Below are 22018 nucleotides of genomic sequence, written 5' to 3'. Positions count from 1 at the left end.
TTTATTAAAAATCCTGCTGCAGTTGAAAAAATACATCAAAACAGCTGTACCACAGTTAAGTGTTTTTATTACAAAAACTAAACAGAATGAAATAAAAATTTTCATTGCAATAGAATTGGAAAAATACAATTTTTACTGGCAAGAACAGTTTCAAACCTGATAACGCAAAGAAGTTTCTTCAAAATATTTTTTGCTCACTGAAACTAACAGTGCAGACTAAAGATTTGTTTGAATATTTGTACATAATAATGTTTGTTGATGCAGAATTTTAAATTTAATTACTAAATAATTAGTAACCTGAAGGTACTGGAACTGTGATGTTAATCAATTCTCTGTTAATTTTTAATATAATTTATAACAAAAAATAGAAGAAAAGTTTATGTGAAAGTATGTGGTTAAGTATTTACAAATTTAATAAAAAATATTAACACAAGATGACTGACAAAAAAAAAAAAACGGAAATAGAATAGCTTTAAATACTTCTGGGATATACACAGGTTGGAGATCTAAAACAAAATTTAGTTCATTACACTTAGTGAATGATCAATCTAGGAAAATATTTTACTTTGAAAATAACAAGTATTTTATTACACTTACTTTGGAATAACCTTATAATCCACATTTAGTTGGCTTTATAAACTCAAAATTAAAATATCAACATCTGTTTTAATTACTGTCTGATGCAGATAAGGACTGCAAACGGTAACCGTAAGGGCTGCTAATAAGGTAATTTTTAACACAATCCTGAACTTTATTGAGGTAGTTTTCAAAAATCCTTTTGCATATACATTCAAGTGTGTGTATATATATATATATATATATATATATATATATATATATACATATAAAATAAATGTTACCGATTTTAAGCTGCCATAACCATATGGTTATAAGTAATCTCACATGAGAGACCCACAATTCTTAAGAAAAGTGACTTCAACAATTTCAAAGAAAAACAACTATCCCTTGTCAAACTTAATGAGGTGCTTTCAAAGCCCACTGAAATATCATAGGTATTATTAAGTCGCAAATGGTGTAATCACTCATCACTACAGGGGTTGGCTTTAGACTGTACATCAATATTTTTATAGAAATCAACTTCTTATATTGCCAGTTGATCGATGTTTTGTATGAATTTATATTTACTTTACAATTTACTTCAATTTTTATTAAGCTAATGTAGTAAAAGCCCAGGAAAAATTAATTCCATCATTTGTACATAGCCACAAACTATAAATAATGGTGTATGGTTTTGCAAAGGTCATTGAAAGTACTAATTTTCACATTCACTAACTAAAATATAATAAGTAAATTAACTTTAAAATATATGTAAAAGTTTTTAGTAGTTTAACATTTCAATACAATATTCTCACCAATTCCAGCTTCACGAATCTGCTTCATATGACTATCAATTATTTCTGGATCAATAGAACTGTAACATCCCAGAACAGGGTAATAATTTGAACCTATATCATCTGGTGGTTTATGTCTGCCAGTTGGATATACTTTGGGATCATCTTTTTTCCAATTTGGAAGATATTCATGATTCCAATGACTCCATTCACCATCATGTTGAATATTTCGATACCAAGGATAATAAAATACATGTACATTGTAGTTTGGCTTTACGTTTGGCTGTACATACAGTATTTTATCGTAATTCGAACCTTTAACTTTCTTTGAAAGTCGTTCAACTTTATCTCTAATCCACTTTTGTCTTAATTCTGCTTCACTTGGAATTTTTGAAATTACTATTTCTTTTTCAGGTATTTTTCCAGACAATTCTTCTTCCATTATTTCCGCATCATTTTTTGAGGTTGGCACTGTACTATGAACATGTATATTACTCCCATCAAGGTATAATAGATTAATTATCGCAAAAACAACTATAACAGCAAATATTAAAAGCAATCCGTACCTCTTACAGCATAATAAACAATATCTCATAGGTATAATCATGGTTTAAAATTTACAAAAAAAATTATCATGCATCAATAGAAAATAATGAAAAATTTAAAAATAACGAAAGAAATATTTTACTTTTAATCATTTCGATTATATTAACATATACGTAAAGGACACAGAAATTAATTTTAAAATTAGCAACAGAAATATTTGTAATTACAAAGAGAAAAAAATATTATCTTAATAGAGTTATAATTTTGGAATGTATTTAAAGTACAAATATCTATACACATGCTCAGAAGTTAAAACAACTAGAAAATTGATAACTGTCAATATGTAACTACACGAACACAACCGCAATTCCTCATAACCATATCATCGCTACACCGTCCGCAGTATGCTAATTACTGACATAAATAATCAGTGCGACCAATATAATAATTCAAAACAATTTACCTTATTTATTGTTTTGACTATCACTTATGGCATGAGTAATGCTATATAATTTTATAGCACAAATTTATTATTACTTTTATTATTTTACTTGATATACAGTTGTTTATAATGTAATCGTTTAGACAGGAGAGTGCAGGTTGTGAATTCATTCTTCATAATAATTTATGTTAAATAAATTGAAAAAAAAATTTAAGATAAATAAATAATTAAAATATTCAATTTAAACTCTGTAATTCTTGTTTATAATTTTTCAAATATGCTGGAATAGTTTGAAGAAAGTAAATGTTGGTTCTTGTATAGAAACATAATATTGTATCAACACAGCGCCGGCGCGGCATCGATGTTAAGGTAGCCATGTTGGTATTAGGCTGTAGAGTTTCTTCGCGATGTTGGGTAGTAGTTAGTAAAATGTGAGGATTTATTAAAAACTGTTGTGCAGTGTTACGGATTTTATAATTGACATTGTTTCAGTGAATTTCCAACATGGAAGTCGTTAAGGCTTTCAACGATGAGGTAAGAATTACCTGTTTTATATTGATGTCTAGTAATGATACTGTAATTTCTCCTTGACCTAAGTTGTCTATGGGTAGCTTCGTTATTTATTTACGTAAAAATAATAAAACATTTAAGTAAACTTATGTTATTTGGTTTTTATGGTTATAGTTTAATGTAAACACAAACTTTTAAGATTCCGTTTGCAACCCTGTATCGGTGTTATTACTGTTGAGGGTTTACTGCCTAACCTAACATGGCCAAGCACCAAAATTAAATGTTATTTCGTATTTCATCTTAAAGAAATACATACATTTACATGAACGTTTGGTTTAATTTCGAAATCTAAACATCAGATTTCACATTTTCTAAAAGTGTAAAAAAATGCCGCTTCCCTTATAATTCCATTAGTTTATTATTTGTGGTCGTTAAATTAAAATTATATAGTTTTCATTGTAAAAGCTCTTTAATAAACTTTCATTTCGTTTTTAATGTTTCGATTGCTGACTTCAGTTATTTACACATCTTGTTAGTTTTATCAATCTTGTAATACTTTGGTAAAATAAATATTGTATATCATTTTGTTAGTAATATATTGGTTTTTTGATTTTATTTTAATTTGTCATACTTTATGAAAGAAATAATTATTTGGTATTTATGTATGAAATTATTTGAACAATGAATTTAAATTCCCATTGCATTTTAATAGTTAGCTAATGAATGAAGATAGTTGAGTTTGTGCTGATATAATTATGTAACCGATGATATTGTAATAATCATGAGTTTAAAACCTTTACTGCTATAATTATTTTGTTAAGAACTTTGTCAATTAGCAAGAAACATTTACATTTAAGAAAATGGCGGAAAACATTTTTTACATACTTTTTTATGTACGAATAAATAAACCTTTTATTCTAATTAGTGTGTAATAATATAGATCATGTTTGGAATGGGTATACTATTCCATGGATAAAAAAAGAAATTGCCCCAACATTTACGTGAATGAATCAAGGGAAACTATCATACCTTGATCATAGCAGCATTACAGAAATCACAGATCATTATAAAATAGATATAGAAATTCATATATTAATTATTTAAAATACAAATAATGAAATATATTAAATGTGAGTATGTGGAGACACTAAATATATAAAATAGCTATAAAATTAATCCCAACTCAGAAGGTAGTATGAAAATTATTTGAGTACATATTTAAGTCTGCATTAAATGTAGGTGCAGAAAATTCTGGGTGTTTTTAAATTCTTTTATCAGTATTATTTAAAATTCATTAACACAATGATATTATTTTTGTAACTGAGATTCACTATTTTAAATAAATTGGTGGGAGGATATTTTTAAATATTGATAAGCTGAAGTATTATGTGTTTAGTTATGTAAAAATGGTTTTTGTTTTATGGCTGTTATATGTTAAATTATGGATGTAGTTGTATTTTTATTCATAAAGTTTCAGATCATTTTGAGATTATTTTGTGTTAGCAAGCCTTTACACAAAAGGATATTTTTGTCTTTAGTTGTTGCAAAATATATTTTTAACAGTATAAGAAAATAAAAAAAAAATGTTTTAAGTTGATGTAGAGTTGCTGAAGATTGTTCTGTCTAAGAAAACTTGCTCCTTTATACAGCCTATCAAAAAACCAGGTTAAAGCTACTATTACCTATAATTTAAAAGTGCAGTTATTTTGATTTTAGAAATGAAATAGTTTAATATTTTATTAAGTTACGTATGAAAGTATTAAGATTACTGACCTTATGATAATATATTTTAAGGCTGAGCTCTAAAACAGATATTTAAAAAAATATATTTTAATATATATATATATATATATATATATCCCTTTCAGACCCGAGTGTAAAATTACAAAAGGAAAACAATGTTTTTTTGCATTTCCTGCCCACTACAGACCTCCAAAACATATAATAATTTTTTTGGAATTTTTCGCCCACCACTTCTATTTTTTTTAGTACTCCCACTTTTGTGAGGGTTGGGACTCCACGTTATTTATTTTTGAAGATGGTTTTTTGTCAATCAGTTACTGTTATGTTTACTATTTTTATTTGTTTACCTGCTTTGGCATTTGCATAGAAAACAACTTGTATTAATTTGTAAAATATTAAGTTGATGCTTATAAAATTTAAAAACCAACTATTTTCAAATTACGTAATATTTATTTTTAAATTTTTTTTACATACTTTCTAGTTACTTACATTCATATTTTACTTACTTCTGTATTATTACAACCAATTCTCTTTACTACTACTATTTAATACATTATACTACTTGTTATGAAATTCTGATAAACAATTATTACAGTCAATTCTTATTACTACTACAATCTATTATGTTGTACTACTTGCTATGAAATGCTGAAAAACAATTATTACAATAAATTCTTATTACTACTACAATCTAATACATTATACTACTTGCTATGAAATGCTAAGAAACAATTTTTGAAGATAGGCAAAGATAAACATTACACTTTGTACAGCGAACTTTAGTTCGGCTCTGACAACCTTTCATATGACACATCCTTGGAGCATTGAGATTGTCCACATTTGGCCAGTGTGAAAAACTATCGAATCTTTTTTCAATGCATGGAAGTGGATACTCTTTTTTTTAAATGGGGGTTCTATTTCATTATCCTGCTCCTCAAATGGAGTTGTGGTAGTAGTAGCAGCTACTAGGTTTTCACCTAAAGCTAAACGGAAATTTAACAAATCAAGTATATCCTTATTTACCAGTACCTTTATTTTTTGCATCCTGTCTGTATTCCATCCAGCTATTTACTACTGCTAGATCAATGAAATTTATTGCAGTTTTTAGTGTCCATTTCCTTGTTTTAAAAAATGTGCGATATGCTTCCATCTGTTGGTCGCAAATATTGACACCTCCCATTTTCTCGTTATATTTTTTTATAACATTGGGACAAGATAAATTGATATAATGTTTTTCCTTTTTGTCCCATCGCCTAACTTCATGTTCCGGTGTTTTTCCATGAAATGTAGAGGCTAATGTGACAACTTTGGAATCCTTCCAACGAACTATACATACATTGTCATCTTGTCTACATATTTATTCACAATCTCCACGTGCCATACTTTTCTCCGGCTTAAAATTGACATTTTTCACTCTGTTCATTTGAATAGTACCTGTTCTGTGTACACTTCATTTTCTTTGTCATTATTTGGTACATTTGGTATCTTCCAGCGTCGGTGTCTCCATCGGATACGGTCCTTGATACGATCACTTAATGGTTTGTCCGATTGTGGGGACGATGGGCACCGATCCTCTTCATCATCATCATCATCCAAGCTGGTGTCATCAGCTGGTACATTGAAAGGGCATACAAATGTACAATCATCATCAGTCAAACAATCGATATCTGAATCGTCCAATAAAGCTAGGATAGCATCATCACTCAGTGCATTCTCATTTACATATGTAATGAGAAATAATAACCATTTTGTTGTACATTATTTTCATATATTCCTTACTCAAATTAAAAAAAAAAATTTAACCAAAATATTATGAAAAACATAAAATTAATATTTGTAGTGCCAATTTAACTTCTGCAGGAAGATAAAATGAGTTGTCACAACAATGTTTACTAATATTCAGTACGATGTTAGCAGCAGTCAGTCCTAGACCTCACAAAAGTGAGGTTAAAGATTTGGCCACTAAAAAAAAATATTAAATATCTTCCTACATATGATCTAAATATAACATTGTGAAGATAATTAATTTCTGAACATTTTTCATTACATAAAAGGTATGTTACAATTAAATTAAAAATAATATAAACGTATTTACCTGCTCGTGATGTGGAAGCCACGTTTCTTACACTAACTGAATATTCAACGTAGTACAAAATAGTCTCAACAAATTGCAGCACTAGTAGGATCACAGAGATTATAGTTCAGAACCAGCAGAATATTGCTATCCAGGTCTAGTCACTTCCAATACATTCTGTAAATAATTGCAGCTTGAAAACCGAACCCTCAAAAAAGCGAGGGTAGGGTCCGAAAGGGATATATATATTTTATTTTTCTAAATTTATGAAAGTTAGATGTTTCTAGCTGCTTATGTGCAATCTTATTAAAATGATGTAGAATAACAGGCTTTAGTATGTGGGTCATTCTATATCAAATCACTCAATCCAAAATTAAACAGTTATATGACTAATTTGGATTTTTGTAATTTTTTGTGTATTCATTTTCTCATATTTCAAGAATTTCCATCAGACTTCAAAAAAAGTGTTATAGTAATGATACCAAAGAAAGCAGGGGCAGATAAATGTGAAGAATACAGAACAATTAGTTTAACTAGTCATGCATCAAAAATCTTAACTAGAATTTTATACAGAAGAATTGAGAGGAGAGTGGAAGAAGTGTTAGGAGAAGACCAATTTGGTTTCAGGAAAAGTATAGGGACAAGGGAAGCAATTTTAGGCCTCAGATTAATAGTAGAAGGAAGATTAAAGAAAAACAAACCAACATACTTGGCGTTTATAGACCTAGAAAAGGCTTTCGATAACGTAGACTGGAATAAAATGTTCAGCATTTTAAAAAAATTAGGGTTCAAATACAGAGATAGAAGAACAATTGCTAACATGTACAGGAACCAAACAGCAACAATAACAATTGAAGAACATAAGAAAGAAGCCCTAATAAGAAAGGGAGTCCGACAAGGATGTTCCCTATCTCCGTTACTTTTTAATCTGTACATGGAATTAGCAGTTAATGATGTTAAAGAACAATTTAGATTCGGAGTAACAGTACAAGGTGAAAAGATAAAGATGCTACGATTTGCTGATGATATAGTAATTCTAGCCGAGAGTAAAAAGGATTTAGAAGAAACAATGAACGGCATAGATGAAGTCCTACGCAAGAACTATCGCATGAAAATAAACAAGAACAAAACAAAAGTAATGAAATGTAGTAGAAATAACAAAGATGGACCGCTGAATGTGAAAATAGGAGGAGAAAAGATTATGGAGGTAGAAGAATTTTGTTATTTGGGAAGTAAAATTACTAAAGATGGACGAAGCAGGAGCGATATAAAATGCCGAATAGCACAAGCAAAAAAAAAAAAATATGTGCTTGTTAAATTTTAGAATGCTACGCATGCCAGTTTTTCCATTTTTTGGCATCTACATTTTCCCAATATCTCAAGAAAATAATTGAAAAAAAACTTGTATTCTACATAAAACTTACCACAAATTACATTACTTATATCCTTTTTGTTATCTTGTTTATTTATGCCCCAAAATCAGCTCTGAATCAGAGCATTTAGAAGACAAAAGTTTCATTTTTTGCAAAGTATTTTACTGTTAAGAGAAATGACATCAATTCTAATATTTATACTGCTTCTTAATGTAGTTCTAGAGAGTGTATTTATTAATTTTGAAGTCTTTTTGTCCTCTTGCTTTATTTTTTTTTTTAATAAAAGTTCAAAGTGCAGGATTTTTCAAAATTACAATTTTTGAAGCCTTACTTTTCAGATGGGGAAGGTAATAAAGATTCAGAAATTGTTTGGTTTGAAGCCCCATAGGATTGGATTAAGCAGTAAAATTTATAACATTGATATACAAATTATAAGCAAAATACTTTAGTAAGAATGTATGTTTAAAAATTGTAAAAAAAATCATTTCTTCTTTTAAGAATCAAATACTATAGTTAAAAACTATTAAAATTTTAAGAATCATATTTTTTTTAGCCATACAGTAAAGTTGATTTGATAAAAGTTATACTGTTGAAAAATAATACAGGCCCAGGTTACCCATTAAGAAAATGTTTGAAATACTGTTATGGTGATGAAAATGTAAACTTCAAATAATCTACACATATTTATTGGTACATACTAAATTTATGTATTATAAAAAGTGAATTCAACTATCTTTTTCTTTTTTAATATAAATTAATAACTTGCAGACCTGAAGTTTTTCCCAACTTTAAGTGATGCTCACTACTCAATATAATGGACTTCATACTGTATAATCAAACATTAGTTGTACATGATACTCTGTTCTGTTTTGAACCAGTTCAAAATCATGTTTTTCTAAGGATATTTTTATGAAAACAATTTCCCATGTTAGCTATTAGAAAACGCTTATTGTATTTTTTTAATGTAAATTTATGTTTTTGAAAAACTGTATTACAGTTCTTAAAATAGAGGCAATTAATCCTACTTAAATGCAGCAAGGTGTAAATCTTAAAAAAATCTAATCTGTATTAACGTATAACCACTGCGTTTTTCTAATCATAGTTTTATCAATTAAATTAATATTTTTAGAAGTGTTGATGTAGTTTTTATTTATGATATACTGCATTAAAACAGTATTTAATAATTTAATGTGCACCTGATTTCCAATACCAGTGAGCTAGTAATGAACTAAATGCAGTGTGATTGATTGACATATGATTGATATTAACTAGCACCAAGATAATTTTTTAGTTTTTAACTTTACATTTAACTAAATGAATAGCTTTTTTTGTGTGTATGTTAGGAATCACAAACAGAAAGGTTGTAGGTGAACTAATTTGAGATACAACTTACTGCTAAAATTTATATAGCCATTCTTAAGATATTAAATATCCTATGTAGGCTTAGTAATGAAAGTAGTACCTATTGCTTCTGTGCTGAGTCAAGTTAATTTTTTTATATTGACATGTCAAGCCTGAAGAATGCAGGCAATATTCCTATCTAAAAGCGACACCTTCACTATGTTCACTACAGGAAATGGCTGTATACAGAATAATCATTACTCTTAAACTAAACCTTTTGTACTTCAAGTGATTTATATAGTATGTTTTTTCAACCTCCGATGGCCTAAAAAAAAGACAAAATGATTTTATTACTAAAGGTTGATAGTACCTAACTTATTTTTCTACATAATTACCAAAACGATTGAGGTATTTAGTGTTGTCCGCTTAACCATACCTTCAATTCTTGAAAGAGGTGATAGTCACTAGGTGCAAGGTTTGGACTCTATAGTGGATGGTTGAAAGCTTCCCACATCAATTGTTTTAGAAGGTCTAGCGTCACGTTGGCACAGTGCCAGTCGTGGATCAAAAGCATGCCGGATGAGAGCAGGCTTCTTTGTTTGTCCTGAATCACCCTGCAGAGGCGACATAAAGATTCACAATAAACTCTCTTTGTTATTGTTTTCCTGTTGCCTTGTGTCTGAACTTTTTCAGCTTGTTTGGAGAAGTGTGCATCCATTGCTTAGAGTCTTCTTTGGTTTCTGGAATGTTATACTGGATCCAAGTCTCATCGCCAGTAATGATAGACTTAAAACCCCTACCCCTCATTATCATAATGCGTGAGAAACATTAAGGCTGACGCCATTCATTACATTTTGTGATCGTCGCTCAACATTTTTAAGACCCAACATACACAGTTTCTGGTGTCCTAGGTCTGTAGTCACAATTGTGTACAGAGAAGACCTTGAAATTTTTGTAGAAAGTTCACTATCGTAAACCTTTGTTTGTCGTGGACAAAATCATCAACACCCTCAACCAGATGTACAATAGTGACAGACTTGGGTCCTTGCCCACCTTCGTCATGGATGTCCGTTCACCCTTCTTTAATTTTTTGAACACCATTCCTGTACACTACCATCACTCATAAAGTTTTAACCATACACTAAGCTCATTCTGCTATAAAAAAAATATTATACATTCTGCGATAGAAAACCTATTACCCTTCGCAACTCACACTTGGCAGAAGCATTGATTTTAACGGCCATGTTCAGTTACTCGTAGCTCGGCTTAGACTTGCAATGGCAGAGGTTGTGGTGTGGTGTGCAGCGCAGTCGCATGACGCACAGACCTGGTTCCCACCTATTTCTTTTTTATTTAGATGCACAATCGGAGGTTAGAAAAAAAACAGCCCTTGAGTATGTGTATATGTACATAAAAAAACACATTCATGAGAAAGTTTGTTTAATAAAAAAAAAAAAAAAAACTTTAAATCAAATAAAACCATATAAAGTGTAGTTTCTCTTTAGAATTTATTAACTAATGCTTTATTTTCTGTAAAAGAGAAGAGAATTGTGTTTAAAGAGAATAAAAATATTGGATTAAATAAGATACTGAGTTAGTCAATGATTTTGTGCTTTTCAACCCACCCATCCTATTGCTTTGAAAATCTGTGTATAATGCATTATTTCACAACAGAATATATTAGTAATATCAATGGTTTTCATTATTTCTCCCAGTCTTTCTTATGGCTATGATGTGTATAGCCAAGTATCTTCAATACAAGTCTGTCAGCAAGAGTAATGATTTTGCTAAACACCCAGTCCTTGAGAACCCACCGGATTGGTCTAGTGGTGAAGTCATCATCGCAAATCAGCTGATTTTGAAGTTGACAGTTCTAAGGTTCAAATTCCTGTAAAGTCAATAACTTTTATGCAGATTTCAGTACTTGATCATGGATACTGGTGTTCTTTAGTGGTTGGGTTTCAATTAACCACACATATCAGGAATGGTCAACCTGAGACTACAAGACTACACTTCATACATATCATCCTCATTCATCCTCTGAAGTAATAGCTTAGGTGGCTCCAGAGGCTAAAAAGAAGAAAAGCCAGTCCTTGAGGTGAATGGAGAGGTGACACATTTAGGGTGGAATACTATATTTTTTTTTTAGTTGGCAGGCTGAAGTTCAACAGTATATTTGGTTTAATAGGAAACCAGTTAACTACTTTATTTCCCAATAAGCTGGGCTTGGGATGTTTGTTTATTGTTAAGAGTTGTTATGCTACATTCAGGAGTGACATAGGACTGGACTAAATACAATTTGTCTAATCAATCATACAGGATAGTGTAATACTTAAAATTTTTCAGCAATTAACCAGATTTTAATCCCAGGTAGTTTCCAAATAGTACTTTATTATTATTTTTTTTTGTCTTCTGTCATTTGACTGGTTTGGTGCAGCTCTCCAAGATTCCCTATCTAGAGCTAGTCGTTTCATTTCGGCATCCCTAACAATTTGTTTTATATACTCCAAATGTTGCCTGTCTGCACAATTTTTTTTTCTACCTTTCCCTCCAATATTAAAGCGATGACTATTCCAGGATGCCTTAATATGTGGCCTATAAGTCTGTCACTTCTTTTAACTATATTTTTCCAAACGCTTCTTTCTGCATCTATTTTCTGCAACACCTCTTCATTTTGTCACTTTATCCACCCATCTGATTTTTAAAATTCTCCTACAGCATCACATTTCAAAAGCTTGTAATCTTTTCTTCTCAGGTACTCCAATCATCCAAGTTTCACTTCCATATAAAGCTACACTCCAAAAATATACTTTCAAAAATCTTTTCCTGACGTTTAAAATAATTTCTGACTAAACAAATTATATTTCTGACTGAAGGCTCGTTTCGCCTGTGCTATTCAGCATTTTATATCGCTCCTGTTTCGTCCATCTTTAGTAATTCTACTTCCCAAATAACAAAATTCTTCTACCTTCATAATCTTTTCTCTTCCTATTTTTACATTCAGTAGTCCATCTTCATTATTTCTACTACATTTCATTACTTTCATTTTGTTCTTGTTTATTTTTATGCGGTAGTTCTTGCATAGGACTTCATCCATGCCATTCATTGTTCCTTCTAAATCCTTTTTACTCTCTATTCTGATGAATTACTATATCATCAGCAAATCGTAGCATCTTTATCTTTTCACCTTGTACTGCTACTCCGAATCTAAATTGTTCTTTAACATCATTAACTGCTAGTTCTGTGTAAAGATTAAAAAGTAACGGGGATAGGGAACATCCTTGTCAAACTCCCTTTCTTATTACGGCTTCTTTCTTATGTTGTTATATTATTACTGTTGCTGTTTGGTTCCTGTAAATGTTAGCAATTGTTCTTCTATCTCTGTATTTGAACCCTACGTTTTTAAAATACTGATCATTTATCTCAGTCTATGTTATCAAATGCCTTTTCTAGATCTATAAATGCCTAGTATGTTGGTTTGTTTTTCTTTAATCTTCCTTCTACTATTAATGTGAGGCCTAAAATTGCTTCCCTTGTCCCTATACTTTTCCTGAAACCAAATTGGTCTTCTCCTAACACTTCTTCCACTCTCCTCTCAATTCTTCTGTATAAAATTCTAGTTAAGATTTTTGATGCATGACTAGTTAAACTAATTGTTCTGTATTCTTCACATTTATCTGCCCCTGCTTTCTTTGGTATCATAACTATAACACTTTTTTTGAAGTCTGATGGAAATTCCCCATTTTCATAAATATTACACACCAGTTTGTATAATCTGTCAATCACTTCCACACCTGCACTGCACAGTAATTCTACAGGTATTCTGTCTATTCTAGGAGCCTTTCTGCCATTCAAATCATATAATGCTCTCTTAAATCCAGATCACAGTAATGTTTCTCGTCCTTCATTCTCTTCTACTTCCTCTATAGTGAGTTTCAAGGCTTTTGTAGTAGATTTCTTTCGAAGAAATTCACATTATTTTATTAAATGGTTCTACAAGAAGCTATAAGCAGATAACCTTTCCAATATTTTAGAGAAAGAAAATTAACAAAACTAACCCGCAGTTCTCTATTGAATGAAACATCCTTCTTACTTAATAGCCTAACCTTTCGTGATTTTAAAATACGAAAAACGGGTACAAAAATGGTTCATTGTGTAAGAAGTTAAAAACTTGAATAAGTGAGAAACGGTTTTTAATAATGTGTACATATTAATTGCCTTTTTAGGTTTTAAGTTATCAGCTTCTAGCAGATGATAAAAATAATTATTTTCTATGTTTACATGATTAACAGCCACAAAAAGATAGTAATCATTGGAGTGGGTACATCAGTGATAGTATTTAAAGCAACAATTACTGACTTGTGTTGAATATTAGTAATTTCTGGATATTATAATTACATAAATATTAATTTTATAACTAAATTAGTTTGCTTCTTAATTATGCACTGTAAATTAGTTCTACTGTCATTTTGTTTGTAGATGAAATAAATAATTTTCCCGGGTATGTTACATTTAACTATTAATTTATGTTTCATTCACAATGAACTGTTTAGTTGAGATTTTTGAGTGATCATTCCATTAGATGATATTGCTAACATGGAATCTATTAATAACTTTCAAGCATCTTTTATCATTACAAACTTAATAAACTCATCAAATAAATCATTACAAACTTAATTGAACGTAGTCCAATTTTTGTTTAGGATTATTAGATTCAGTTAACTTCAGTAAAGTTGTTTTAAGAAGAAGTGTTGAGTAATGCTACTGAAAAGGTTTTCATAAAACTGCATAAAGTTTCATGAAAATTCAGCAATGGATTTTCTATTTATGATAGAACTGTTTTTGAAGGTAATTTTATTACAGTTGATGAAAGTTAGTGTATTTTTTCATAAAAAAAATTGAAAGCTGCAAAAGAATTGGTGTGAAAATAGTGCTGATAGCAATTTTTTATAAATGATGATAAAAAATAAATTTATCATTTGTTTTGGAGAACTAAAACTGTTAATGATAGATTTTATAAAAGTTAATGTAGAGAATAATCTCAAGTTCTGATCTACCAAAGCCTAAGTTTTATAAAAGGGGCCTTGGTGTCCTAGACAGAATAATTACCACCTTATTCTTTGTTCATTGTCTCAAATTAAATGAAATCCTTGGTGATCCCACCTTCCTGATTTAATGTCATCTAATGATTTTATTTTTTTAACTAAATAAAAAATTTCAATAAAACTGGGTGATTTTATATTTTCCAAAACTATGATTGGTGTGAGCTCCTAAGACTAAATTCAGGAATTAGTGCTTTGTTGGGTATTAAATTTGTTGAATAACTGATATAGGTGTACAGAAAAAAGACAAGTGTTGAAAGTTGATATCAGTAATTTTTTTTTCTTTAATAAATGTTCTCTGTCCATACATTTTTTATATTGTGTTTATATTCCCTGAGTATGATTTGATTACCAATTGACCTATGATAATTATTTGGCTGGTTGAAGGTTAATATGTTTATTTTACATTTTTAAGATTTTGATACTTTTTAAAATTATTTTATGTTTGTTGTATTCCATTTGAAATAAAAGAAACAAATGAATTGTTAAATGAAGGGTAGCAAAGCATTTCTGAAAATTAATTTTTATTTTTTAGTTACTACATTCAAAACATGAAGTAAAACTTTTTCAATTTATTTTTTTGTGAAAAATTTATTGTTCGTTTGTACTGATGTCAATGGTCTGATGAAAGAGCTTGGAATTCAGCATATTCTGGAAGAATGGCATCTTTTTATTGACTCTTCCAGTGTTAGCATGAAAGCAGTCTTATTGCATAATTGTAGCAAACAGCCATCCATTCCATTAGCTCATGCAGTTGACATGACAAGCGTTTGAAACTTTGGCATCAATATTAGAAGCAATAAAATACAAAGAGCATATGTAGCAAGTTTGCATCTTAAAGTTGTTGCGTTACTTCGTGGTTTACAAGGGGGGTTTACTAAATATTGTTGTTTTCTTTGTCTTGGGATAGTCATGATAGAAAATGTCATTACCAAGTAAGAACTGGCCATTGTGACAGAATTTTGTGGCTGCATTTATCATTAATTGAAAATGGTAAAATCATACTGTTGCCACTTCACATAAAACTTGGGCTCATTAAAAATTTTCTAAAGGCACTAGACAAAGATGGACCAGGATTTAATCATTTAAAAATAAGTTGTCCAAAATTGATTGATGGTAGGCTCAAGGAGGGTATATTTATTGCTCTTCAAATCAATGCTTAAGGACTCAACTCAATAACTGCTTAAGGGCTCAACTTTTGACGAGAAACTTGGCAAATGTGTACTACCTGCGTGGAAGTCCTTCAAAGACAGTGGTGGTTTTTAGGCAACAGAAAACTTATAATTTTTTTTGTTAATAAGCTGTTACAAATGTTTAGGATGTAGGACGTCATTAAAAATTGATTTCCTACATAGACTTTTCCCCGAAAATTTGGGCTCTCATGATGAGCAAGGACAGTGTTTTCATCAGGATATTCTGACCATGGAGCATCAGTACCAAGGAAGATGGGGTATTGGAATGATGGGTGACTATTGTTGGTCTTTGTTTAGAGAAACTGATCAAACACCGTACAAATGAAAAGGTTTATCATTATCAACGTATTTAAAAAATTAAAGGTAAGACAATTCCAATGAATTAAACTTTTAGAAACTGTTATTTTAAAACTGTATTAATTATCTCAATTTGTCAGTGTTTAAATAAAAAATATATAGTTGATTTAAACAAATTTTAAATGAATACTCATAAATTATAATTTTCTAAAAATATTGATTTCACAGTGATTATGCAGTTGTTGGTAAATAAATTGTATATATCTAAAAACAAATGATGTATTCATAAATTGTAATAACAGTTTTGAATTCAGCCCCCCAAGATCAGTTAAAATCACCTTGTATGATTTCAGATACAAGAAAGTTTTTTTGGTTGAGTAGTGTTATTAATGTTTTTATTTAGTAAGTTTGTACATATTTGTAATCATTAATTTTCATTTGTGGTGTTCCAGCTGTCATCGTTATATGACACCAAGCCGCCAATATCTAAGGCAAAAATGACATCGATTACTAGAACAGCAATTAAAGCTATTAAATTTTACAAACATGTTGTACAGAGCGTTGAAAAATTCATACAGAAAGTAAGTATTCATTGTTAAGTAAATTAATGAATGTTAATTATTAGAAGAAAAGACCAAATAAAATATTGGTTTAGTATTTCATTGTTAATATTTTATTATTGCTTCAGTTTTTTATAGGTTTTATTTAGCTCAAATAACTTTAACAGTCACATATATAGTATCAACCATTTGCTAGGTGTTTAGACCATATTTGCAAATGGTAGTCTAGACCTTTTTATGTGTCTTGGTCTTATTAAATTTGTCTAAGATGCATTTATCTGGCGTTGAAGGTGTATTTGAACAATGACAAACTTAGTCAATGACACTGAACATTTCTTTTTATTGATATATTTACATTTTTAAAAAAAGATACATTTTATTTATGACGTATAGGATGACCCAAAAGTTATAATCTATTTTGAAAAAACATACTTGAAAACCATTGTACAAAAAACTTAATAATTAAATAATTCATGGCTTACAGTAATTTTATAAATCAAAACAACTTAACAGCATTTAAATCATATTTAAATGTTGAAATGCTCTCTGTTTGCAGTTGTACAGGCATCAACACTTTTATCCATTTTGGCAACAATGGTTGCAACATTGGTATGGGATATTTTCACTTCATTAATTCTGTTGAGTCAATCAATTGTTTGAGGAGTATTTCTGAACACTTTTTCTTTTAAATAATTCTAAAGGAAAAGGTCTGTGGAGGTTAAATCTGGCAACCTAGCTGGCCATAGACCGCAGGTCATTAATTACTTTCTCCCCAATAAACTCGTGTAGCAGCAACATTGTGTTATTTTCCATGTGGGCTGTTATATCTTTCTGCAACCCTCACTCTCATTCTTCTAGCAGCATTTTGAAGTTAAGCTATAACTGCTGGTAGCATTAAGATGTTATTATTTCCGTGAAATATATTGGACCCACTATTCTCTTTTGTAAAATTGTATACCAGTCTACTATCTTTTCAGAATGTAATAGTCTTGTGGAAAACTTGAAGGCATCTGCACTCCAATATCAATTCTTCTGGCTGTGTACATAGTCTCTTAAATGGAATCATGCCTTGTAACTAAATAAATTGTTATCCAAGATCTGAATATTCTCTAGTAAAAAATCATAGTACCATTTGCGATAGTAGAGTCTTTCTGTAATCAGGTTCTTGTGACGACTGCGTGATGTGAATATGAAAAGGACATAAATTTGATTTCTTTGTGTTTTTTTTGGGACATTCATATGATAGTGTAGTAGTGTAGTATGCTGAGATAGCCTTCTTAATGAGTTAAGGTGATTGTCCAAAGGATGTATGGACACATAAATATTCATAATTTAAACTGTTGGTCAGCTGGACCATTTTTGTGAAAAAAAGAAATGATTGAGCTTGATATTTTTTATTTACTGGGTACATTTGATCAAGGAAAATCCACAACAAAATCTTCCTGCTACTTTAAAACTGATTGCTATGTAAAATAACTCTCAAGAATAAATGCATGTTGAGACTATGTAAAATGCCTGATTATCTTTTTTAACATAACTTCCACTGACAAATAAAATAGGGAGAGATTACCTTTGATGTATTTGTTATTGCTACAAGATCAAGCATTATCAGTCTTCCATTCATGCCAACATAAAAGCATATTTTTCACCTCAGTGGATTAATGAATTCAGGATTGTGTAACTTTCTAGATACAATTGACATCTCTTTCTAGATGTAATTGACATCTGTAGTGATTCACTTGTCTAATTGGATCTGTAAATCAAAACCCTGGTAAAATAAGATCGAATCTCTATGTATATCTTGAATTTTTATACAACAGGCATCTTAGTATATTTTCACCCTATGGATTCGGTTTTTGTTTAAGGTCTGTAATGGAATATCTTCGTTTCTTCAAATTATTCATTCGAGGAAATGATCGCATTCATTTCTAAGAATGGCAAGAATTTTCTAATTATGGCATTTGTCTACAGTTGATGCTATTGCTTTTTCTAAAAGAAACTGATTAATATTGGAAGCAGTTTTTGTGTTCAGGCAGTAAACAGTGACTTCTTCGGCCAGTAAACAGGCAGTTAACAGTGAATGCCAATCACCTGATTGGCATTCACTTTCTACAGTTTTCAAACTGTTTTCTAGAATTCACATGTGATGTACATTGATGGATATAAAAATTATGATTCAGTTAGTGTGCAGCTCATGCTTAGTTTTCCTCATTAAATACCTGATTTACTGTAGAAAATAATGTCATATTTATGATTATATCGCATTGTTGATGGATTCCATCACTTTTTTTATGCATGATTTGCTATAGCAGACGTAATTTTATTAAACATGTCTAGCATGTTTCAATTAATAATTTTCAAAAATCACCTATGAATACGCATACCAAAATAACTTAGTATAAAAATACCAATATATATAAACTTTTTAATTCCAAAAATTCATCAGTACTGATTATTAATTTAAAGAGAAAATTGAGCTTGGAGTTGATAAATGTTCCACATAGAGGGCAAAGTCTAAAAAACTACATTTCAACTAAGAGTTGTCTATCTGCAGTACATTATATTGTATTACATTTACTGCAGTACATTGATGACAGTTAAATAGAAAACTGTACTTTCTGACCTCTCACTTTTCTTATGTTGTATTTTAGAATTACCGTACCACTAAATTTCACTATTATACAGTAGTTTGTAATATTAAATTTGAAGTCATAAAAATTGGTTGGGTTCATAGTTTTTTTTTTAAAGGATGTTTTCTTAATGCAGTTAGTTAATAACCTGAAATAAAAATGATAGTCACACTTTTCATCTGTTAATTAACGGCAGAAAAGCATCTAATTTTCACTTATTTTTTCCCATGTGTCAAACATGTAAGTGGACCGGGCTGAATGGTCAGCCCGGTCCTTCCAGTTTTGACTGATATCAAGTGTTGCTCTGATGGTATCCGGTCGACAGGATTTGATGACAGACTTCATTTTACTCTGTAGTTTATTAAAAAAAAGGCAGCTGAAACTGTAGGAAATTTAAGATTCGCCTTAAAAAACTAAGAGCGTCACTGAAAAAATTAGCTAAAATTGATTAGGATCTTCCTTTTGTCATGCAACATGAGCATACGTTACACAGGTTGAACTTATAAAGTGTGATTTTTAATGTACAATTTTATTACAATTTGAAGAAATCTTTCTTCAATTGTCTTTTGTTAAATAAGTCTTCTGATCTTTTTTGAACTGAAGTAAATGTTTCAGTTGTTTTATTTTATTATTTTTCCCATTAACCTGTATGAACTTTCTGATTTTATTGGTAGTTAACAGAAAATTTACTGCTGTGTTAATGATTGAGATTTGAAAACTTTGTTTTATTATTAGTGTTGACATTTTACTGTTGCCCTTTATCAGCTTAGAAACGATAGAAGGTAGATTCATTTTTAATTTTCTGTGTGATCATACCATATTGATTCTAAGCTGTTTTGTACACTTTACTATTTTTTAAGAAATTAAAAATTTTTCATTATGTTTTTAATTTATAATTTTTTATTTTCTGGAAATTCCTTTTTTTTAGTGTAAACCGGAGTATAAAGTTCCAGGATTATATGTAATTGATTCAATAGTTAGGCAATCAAGGCATCAATTTGGCACTGAAAAAGATGTGTTCGCACCTCGTTTTGCTAGAAATTTAAAGACTACTTTTGGACATCTTTTTAATTGCCCATCAGAAGATAAGGTAATGTATTAATGATTTTTTGTTTTTTCCTTGGAAACATGAATCATACAATTTTTATTTTGTTTTATGTTATTATTGCATAATTTATTGGGTATTATTATATTAATTTTATTATATTAATATAATAATACCCTCTCTTGGGCTCAACTTGTTTCCAGCAGCCACTTACAGTTGTGAATGTATTTTTTATTGATGTGGACTCATAACCACTTTGCAGTTACAGTCTTTCACATCAATGTGGTGGTGATTTCCTATCATTCTGCTGTTGAGTTCTTTACTTCAGATAAAATTATAAAACTTTTGGTTAAAAAAAAAAAACACATTTTCTAAATTGAGCTACATTTTTAGTTTTGGTTAATCAGTTAATTAGTCATCAGACTTATGATTTTATGTCTTACTTTTAAATCTATAATTTTTAATAATACCACTGTTGGTGCCCTTAAACTACAAGTGTAAAGTGTATCATGCAGTGGCCTATGTAGGTCATATAAAAGTACCTTAACATCCTCTATAATATAATCTTGTTTATAAGAATGGATTTCGTGACTTTTGTACTAGTTGTTCACCACAATGTGTTTTCGGTTGTTGTTTTCAGAGTTGAGCACATGTTTTCTATGCTTGACACAAATGGCTTTATATCTATAATATTCATTTGTGTAATATGTCTCTACGGCAGGAAATGTCTTTATATCTTTACCTTGAGCTGACTTAAAGAAAACAAATGCCAATCACCTGATTGGCATTCACTTTCTACAGTTTTCAAACTGTTTTCTAGAATTCACATGTGATGTACATTGATGGATGTAAAAATTATGATTCAGTTAGTGTGCAGCTCATGCTTAGTTTTCCTCATTAAATACCTGATTTACTGCAGAAAATAATGTCATATTTATGATTATATCGCATTGTTGATGGATTCCATCACTTTTTTTATGCATTATTTGCTATAGCAGACATGTAATTTTATTAAACATGTCTAGCATGTTTCAATTAATAATTATCAAAAATCACCTATGAATACGCATACCAAAATAACTTAGTATAAAAATACCAATATATATAAACTTTTTAATTCCAAAAATTCATCAGCAGTTATAAAATACTGTACGTGGAAATGCATTACCATTTTTAGATATAAAAATACTATATGAGGTAATGCATATCTATCGTTGCATATAAAACTGATACTATCTTGATCAAGTGAATTAAATACTAATCATAGTTAAGGTATTATTAATTGTAAGCAGTATTTAAAATTCAGTTGATTTTGACAATTATCAGTTGTTTTTATTAATGGATGATAATGCTTGCCTAATATATTTTATAACTGATGATGAATCTATGGATTTAAAAAGTTTTTTATATAAATTTGCAAGTTTATATTAAGCTTGATATTTAGTTTGTGCTTATAGGTGATTTTAGTTATATATATTAATGTAACTGACAATTTAATTTAAAAAAAATCTACATTGAATAGAAAATTAGTTTTTCTTACTTTATATCTAGCTGAAGTCAATCCCAGAATCTCCATATTATCTAATACATAATTTCCTTTAAAATGTTTTGAGACCCTTGCAGCATGCTTTTGAGTTCTTTCATTGTGTAGTGTACAGAAACTTTTTAATTAGTAGTTCTTGCAGAAAAGTGTAATTAGTGTTCATGGAGATAAGTGTAAAAAAAAGCTTGTTCAAAGTTGCTCATCAAACAAGGTATGAGAATTATCTCTTTAAAAAAAGTTTCACTCAGCAATTGTGCTGATATGCGT

At 29.8% G+C, this 22018-nt stretch overlaps 2 protein-coding genes across 8 annotated transcripts in view; one reads left to right on the top strand and one right to left on the bottom strand.

The window, feature by feature from the left end:
* Positions 1–2293, bottom strand: part of LOC142328436 (glycoprotein endo-alpha-1,2-mannosidase) — a 33062-nt gene extending 30769 nt beyond the window's left edge. For all 3 annotated transcript variants that reach the window (XM_075372191.1, XM_075372190.1, XM_075372192.1), the window contains exon 1: positions 1374–2293. In XM_075372191.1, coding sequence (XP_075228306.1) covers positions 1374–1959 — 586 coding nt within the window. In that variant the 5' untranslated portion in view covers positions 1960–2293. The remainder of the gene's footprint in view (positions 1–1373) is intronic.
* Positions 2294–2714: 421 nt separating this feature from the next.
* Positions 2715–22018, top strand: part of Isha (Insulator su(Hw) mRNA adaptor) — a 113413-nt gene continuing 94109 nt past the window's right edge. For all 5 annotated transcript variants that reach the window (XM_075371882.1, XM_075371881.1, XM_075371880.1 and 2 more), the window contains exons 1-3: positions 2715–2874; positions 16426–16554; positions 20092–20253. In XM_075371882.1, the coding sequence (XP_075227997.1) occupies positions 2845–2874; positions 16426–16554; positions 20092–20253 (321 nt within the window). In that variant the 5' untranslated portion in view covers positions 2715–2844. The remainder of the gene's footprint in view (positions 2875–16425; positions 16555–20091; positions 20254–22018) is intronic.

Source organism: Lycorma delicatula, chromosome 7 (assembly GCF_047948215.1).
Source record: "Lycorma delicatula isolate Av1 chromosome 7, ASM4794821v1, whole genome shotgun sequence".
Lineage (NCBI taxonomy): Eukaryota > Metazoa > Arthropoda > Insecta > Hemiptera > Fulgoridae > Lycorma > Lycorma delicatula.
The sequence above is the reverse complement of the archived record's forward strand: the minus strand, read 5'-3'. Positions and strand labels throughout refer to the sequence as shown.